This window comes from Cynara cardunculus (assembly GCF_001531365.2).
Source record: "Cynara cardunculus var. scolymus isolate 2C chromosome LG 1, CcrdV1, whole genome shotgun sequence".
NCBI classification, from domain to species: Eukaryota; Viridiplantae; Streptophyta; class Magnoliopsida; order Asterales; family Asteraceae; genus Cynara; species Cynara cardunculus.
In genome coordinates this window covers 4,272,808-4,279,752 of record NC_037528.1, presented here as the reverse complement: position 1 = coordinate 4,279,752, position 6,945 = coordinate 4,272,808, and the positions used below count along the sequence as shown (strand labels likewise).

At 30.3% G+C, this 6,945-nt stretch overlaps 1 protein-coding gene across 3 annotated transcripts; it reads left to right on the top strand.

Moving 5' to 3' along the window:
- The first annotated feature begins 3,678 nt into the window (after positions 1-3,678).
- LOC112524968 (scarecrow-like protein 30) lies at positions 3,679-6,945 on the top strand. 3 transcript variants are annotated; one of them, XM_025134919.1, is made up of 3 exons: positions 3,679-3,756; positions 4,239-6,539; positions 6,631-6,945. In XM_025134919.1, exon 2 carries the CDS (start codon positions 4,247-4,249, stop codon positions 6,428-6,430), a length of 2,184 nt encoding a protein of 727 aa, XP_024990687.1. In that variant the 5' UTR covers positions 3,679-3,756; positions 4,239-4,246; the 3' UTR covers positions 6,431-6,539; positions 6,631-6,945. The 3 variants fall into 3 exon arrangements, with proteins under 3 accessions (XP_024990687.1, XP_024990679.1, XP_024990683.1); XM_025134911.1 differs by having other exon boundaries at positions 6,628-6,945; XM_025134915.1 differs by having other exon boundaries at positions 3,714-3,756; positions 4,243-6,539; positions 6,628-6,945.

Sequence of the window (6,945 nt, the reverse complement as noted above, 5' to 3'; positions counted from 1 at the left end):
AGAGAGAGAGAGAGTTTGTTTCAAATGCAACTCATCACATTTGTACAACCAATGCAACCCAATAAATTGAATTTTTTATGAAAATGATGAAAGTTCATTTATTATGATTTAAATATTTATGAAAGATGAATAAGGTTTATTAATTATGATCAATATTTTATATTAGGAAATAATCAAAACTTCTATTAAATTACATATTTATCAAATTAAATGGACAGTTAAGATTGAGTTATATTGATTATACAAATAAAAATGGTTGTATAATAACTCACCTCTCTATACATACATATATATATATATATATATGAATAAATCATACATGCAAGTTGTCGAGAAATGACGAAAATAATATTTGTAACAACTATTTCATAATAACAATTATTTTATTTTCTATAATATCTACAGTAAATTATTTATGTCACCATTTAAATCCATTTTTATGAAAATCATCGCAACCTTGGTTTGGAGAAAAAAAAATAGTTATTGTATTTAATAATAATTATTTAACCTTGGTTTAGAAAAAAACAGGAGTTACCGAGAATCACGACAGGATCACTTTAAAGGAAACCGATGGCTTTTGAGATCCAATCATATTTCTTTTGAATATTAAATTCTTGTTCCCCAAGATTCAAATATTTTTATCAACTTTTTATTCATTTATTTATTAATAAAAAAGTGTTCCAGTTGATTCCAATGTCAGAGACTATATTTGTAATTAATATTTTTGGTCTTTTCCAATAAATAATTAAATATAGCTTTTTAGCATATGCTCTTTAACTTTTTTTTGTTTTTCATTTATTTTGATTTTCCAAACATATAATTTAATATAAAATAAATAATTGAATATTATACGTGTCACTACTTGATTGAAATCTGTGGCTGAAAATAAAAATAGAGTACAGAAACTGTATTTTAATTTTAATTCTCTCACCCTTTTATTTAGCTTTGTCGATAGATCCATTTATTATTATTATTATTATTATTATTTATTATTTATTATTTATTATTATTATTGTTCAAAATCAAAACAATGGAAGGTGATCCAATTTCCATCGTTTGTTGATAAATAAATTAATTTTATTATTAAAAATATATTAAATTATCCAAAATAAAGAAATATTTAATTACATTATAATGATATTTCTTTTAAACTTTAAATATTAACCAACATAACAATTAGTTTGTTAAAGAAATTACAAATATTTTCTCTTTACTCTTTTGCTATGTTAAATGTAATAGTGTTTTGAAAGCTCCTATTTATTATGGCGACGAATAATTAAATTACTTTTGACTATATATATAAACATATGGAAGAATTTAACAAACAATCATTTTCAATAATTAAGTCTATGAAGTATCTTTTTAATTGAAAAAATTAATAAATTTTCTCATTTTAATGATTAAGTTCGTAAACATTTTTTCAATAAAATAAATCATCGAGCTTTTAGAAATTAATTACTTACATTATCAATTTTACCCAAAAAAAAAAAAAAACTTGTAACCGACTAAAAAATCTTAAAGTAAAACTACTTGTAACCCTAAAAATAAATCAAAAAGAGGGAGATCAACGACAGATGTCAACAGTGTGATAGTTGATATGAAGAACAAACAATGATGAGGCGGACAAAAAGTGGCAAAATGAATGATATTATTGTTTGCGAGAGGTTTGAAGAACGCAAGGTTTGGAAACGGTAAAATAGATTTAGGTTTTCATTTTACTTTAAGATCTTTCTAGTAGATTGCATATAGTTTTTTTTTTTTTTTTTGTTGTTGAAAGGATGTTGGTAACAATTTTTTAAAAGTTTGTTGCTTCATTAATTATAAAAAAGATGTTCAGGAACTTAATCATTTAAAATAAGAAAGTTTAATATTTTTTTTCATTCATAAAAATAGTTAAGTGACTTAATCATTCAAAATGAAAAAATTTGATGATTTTTTCATCCAAAAAATAGTTTAAAAACTTAAACTCTATAATTTGATAGTTCATTAGGTTATGTATTTAAGATGTCATTGGTCGAATTAGAGATATACAAATGTGATCGAGACCAATGACTATTTAGAAAAAGATTGGTTAGGGTGAGGACCATGTCCAAATGAATGACTAATTTATTAAAGAGCTGTTTGGTAGTTGTTGAATGATTTAATGCAAAATTATTAAGAGACTCACATGATATAGTGCAAAATGAAATATAATGTTTGGTAATTATTTACAACTAAATCATGACGTTGAATGGTTAAGGAAAACCCATGATGCAAAATCATTCAGATAATTTTAGAACCATTAAGAGACAACTTTTTTCTTTTGTCAAACAAGATTCACCTCTTAACGATTCAAAGACTGTCTCATAATGGTCATATTAAAAGGTAAACAAACAACCTCTAAGATTGTTTCTCACTTGGACGATATAAAACCCAATCAAACAAAATTATCGATAACATTATATATATATATATATATATATATATTGGTAGACTAAATTTTTTAATTGCTTATGAAACTAAAACAAAACTTTATAATATAGGGTAGAAGAGATTCTTAATCATAGATTAAATAAAGTCATGAATCATTGATCATGATGAGCATTGATTTATGGACTTTGTTAGCAAAATATTGATTATGACTTCTTTTATATGTTTCATTCTTATTGTTTATTTTTATATTTTTATTACTTATTACGTATCAATTTATCCTTTCTAAAACATTTTTGCACAATTTAAGATATCTATAAAAACAACTATTCATTTATTTGAAACATATGAAATATGTATGTATATCTCATTCAGAAATTCTATGTTCTTGACTTCTAGTGATATATCAGCTAGTTTCGTTTCAGTTTAGTTATAGCTTTTTTATCATGAATTAAAAAAGATAAAGTAGAATGATAATCTTAAAATGTTTACTTTTTTTATAGCATTTAAAAAAAATTAAGTTTAAGGTTCATATTTAATACGTGAAGTACATAAGTAATACTATTTTATATGTATTTTTGATGATTTTTTATTTTATTGAAATAAATTTCTGTAAATAAGAGCATTTCAAATAAATTTTTTAAAATAAAGATTTTTAAGTTTTTTGATTAATTTTTTTATTCTATAGATTATTTAAATTTTTTTCTAAAATAGATTCAGAACGCTCATAAAAATAATAATTAACAAATATTTTATTATTAATAATATCAATAAGAAGAGTAAATTACGATTTTCGTCAATAGTTTTCAAAAATTGTTTTTTTCATCACTGTGGTTTGTATTTAGTTTTTTAATAATTTTTTATTAAATATTATATATAAATTAACACACACATATATATATTATTTATGGTGTTATTTAAATTAATGTAATTTTGTTAATGTAAATCTTTATTAAATAAATAAATTACTAAATATTTATTAATATAATATTAAAAATAGTAAATAAAATATACTATTTTAATATAAAATCTATAAATTTGGTGTTTTTTTTAAGAGTTACTTAGAGTGAGTTTTTTTATGTTAATGGATCCACTAAATTTGGTATTTTTGATGTTAATTGTAATTTTTGATAGGATCAATAGAAGATACTGTTACACGTCGCGCATGACTATGTCCGATTTCGTAATATTGAACGGTCAAGATTTTTCATCTATTACTATATATAATGTGTCAACACACTGGGTAGTCTTCCTCAGTTTCTACGGCCTGCGCACTTTTTACTCTCTCTCTCTCTCCGTCTCTCTCTCTCTACGTCTCTCTCGTTCCATTCTAGGGTTTTTGTTCAGGTACATCCGTCATTCATCCATGGATAAATTTGACTACTCTTTGGATATATTTGTAAGATGTTGGTTGTTAGATTTACAGTTACTTCGCTCATCTGATTCAGTTCCTTTTCATGCTTGCTTTTCACATGAGATCACCTCTGCTCCCGTATATCACAAATTCATGGCTTTCTTGTGGACTTGAAATTGTTAATTTCCTTTTTTTTTTTATCATTGGTGTTCATTTTTAGTAGTATATGTTGATTGGTTCAGACTGTTGGCAGATCACCGTATTCATTTACGTTATTCTGTTTTTTAATGCTAAAATCCGCTGTTTTCAATTCTTTCCGAGTCCTGATCCTATAAATTCACAGTTTACTCGTCTATTTTTATGAAGAATAAACTAGAAAAAGTGCTTGTTTAAAAGATATGTAATTGTTTGATCTCAATGTTTGAGGGATTTAGGTGAAAGTACTTTTAATTGATGAAATTTATTTCTGTGGTAGATAGATAGATGGTCATGGACGGGCGATGGAAAGAGGATTATGGGGTATTGAGCTTGAACGCCTTAAAATTCAACGGATCTACGACGGTTCTATCAGATCAGAAGTTTCTTAATGCAATGAGTCTGAACGAAACATTTTTAGATCGAAATTCTACGGACCATTCTCCAGAGTTACCTGATGCAAGCCTTACATCTTCTAGCTCAAATAATGAGCATGACCCTCATGAGGATTTTGATTATAGTGATGTAGTTTTCAAGTACATAAATCAGATGCTCATGGAAGAAGACATAGAGGAGAAGACTTGCATGCTTCAAGAGTCTGCTGCTCTTCAAGCTGCAGAAAAATCGTTTTATGATGCTCTTATGATAAATGAACCTCCTTTCTGTAATGTCCATTCTACAGTACCTCTGTATGATGATGATGGCAAGAATGAGATTTCTATAGGGGGCTACAATTATTTTGGTGGTAACAGTTTCATAAGTGGTACAGGTCTTAGTTGTGATGTTAGCGATTACAACTCTCCTCTTGTGCCAACTGTTACCTTCAATCTTGATTCACAATCCATATCCCAGTCCTCTTATTGCTCATCGAGTAGTAATAGTTGTGTTATAGATGGTTATGTGGATTCACCAGTGAGTATTCAAAGTTTTTCTGATCTACTTGGTAGTAGCAGATCTGCTATGCACTTTCAAAACAACAGTGATAAGGCCTTAACTCATCTGGGGACTAATCACGTGTTTGGAGAGAATCAAAGGGAAGATGTTAATACTGTGGTTGTCAAGGCAGAGAAGGAACATGAAAGCAATTCCATCCGAGAAGAATCAAGAGGAAAGAAAAATTCTTATTCCAAAGATCTTGTTGAGGATGGGAGAATTTCTAAGCAATCTGCAGTTTACACTGAACCAACTGTGAGGTCCAAGATGTTTGATGACGTTTTGCTTTGTAGTGGTGGAAATAACCATCCTCAAGGTAACTTTGTTCATAATGGGGTCACTAGAGTACAACCAAAGGGGAACAAGGGAAAGGGGCGTGGTAAGAAAGGGGTTAAAAAGGATGTAGTGGATATGAGAACACTCTTGAGCCTCTGTGCACAAGCTGTTGCAGCGAATGACCAAAGAAACGCAATTGATCTACTGAAACAGATAAGAGAACATGCTTCACCCACAGGAGACGGGATGCAAAGATTGGCCCATTACTTCTCTGCTGGTCTTGAAGCACGAATGGCTGGCTCAGGAACTGAAATATACAAAGCGCTTCTTTCCAGGCCTATATCTGCTGTGGATGTATTGAAAGCTTATCATTTATATCTTAGTTGCTGCCCCTTCCTGAAGATCTACAATTTTTTTTCTAATAAGACTATTTTGCATACTGCCGAGAATAAGGCAAAGCTGCATATCGTAGACTTTGGTATCCTTTATGGCTTCCAATGGCCTTGCTTCATACATCGCCTCTCAACTAGGCCTGGTGGTCCACCTGAACTTCGAATCACTGGAATTGACTTCCCATGTCCTGGTTTTCGACCGTCCCAGAGAGTCGAGGAGACAGGGAGTAGGCTAGCAAATTATGCAGAAACTTTTAATGTTCCATTCAAGTTCAAGGCCATAGCTCAAAAGTGGGAAACAATCACAATGGAGGATCTTGAGCTTGATAGCGATGAAATACTAGTTGTGAATTGTGCATATAGGTTTAGGAACTTGCTTGATGAGACAGTCATGGTGGACAGTCCAAGAAATAAAGTTCTGAACCTTATTAAGAAAATGAAACCAGACATCTTTATACAGGGTGTTATCAATGGGTCCTACAACGCTCCTTTCTTTATCACCAGGTTCAGAGAAGCTCTTTTTTTCTTCTCTTCTTTGTTTGATATGATCGAGGCCAATGCGTCTCGTGAGACTCAGGAGAGGATGCTGATTGAGAAAATCTTTTGGGGACGAGAAGCCATGAATGTCATTGCTTGTGAAGGTGGCGAGAGGATAGAGAGACCCGAAACATACAAACAATGGCAGGTCCGGAACATGAGGGCTGGATTTCGCCAGCTCCCACTTAATCAAGAAATCTTGAAATTGGCTAAAGAGCGGGGGAAGTCATGCTATCACCCAGATTTTGGGATTGATGAAGATGGTCACTGGATGTTGCAAGGCTGGAAAGGACGCATTATATCTGCATTATCTTGTTGGAAGCCGGCTTCCTGAACTTGTATTTATTTTCTTCGATGGAAGGGAGATCATCAGACGCTTCTCTTGCTGGGCTTAGTGATTACAACGTGCATTTGAATTTGTCAGGACGTCATCATTTTAGAAAGTATGTTAGTTCTATTTATTTCATAACCATTATTTTTCATTACAGATTGTGTAAGTTGTTGATATATAAGCATGCTTATTGTATACAGCAGGCCAAGTAAGAAGGAAGCTGGCTGCTGCGCATACTGGAACATTGACAAACGAAGCAAGCATCCAGGTTCCGGTGTGGGGTATGTATATCAACTTCCATTAGTACAAGAAGTAGTTAAAAAGCGAAAGTAATGGCATTGATCATGTTAAAGAATACCTAAATTTGTAAAATTGTGGAAACGGTGTTTATAAGAATAATCATCGTTGCTCATTGTAACCGTGGTAGTTCATTAGAAATAGGCTTCCATTATTGTTCTAGTGTTGCAAATTCATGTGCTTAATGAAACTTAATTCATCCACAATTAAAGTTCATCTTA

Excerpts from the sequence above, each read along its gene's own strand:
- LOC112524968 (XM_025134919.1), top strand. The coding sequence starts at position 4,247 with ATGGTCATGGACGGGCGATGGAAAGAGGATTATGGGGTATTGAGCTTG.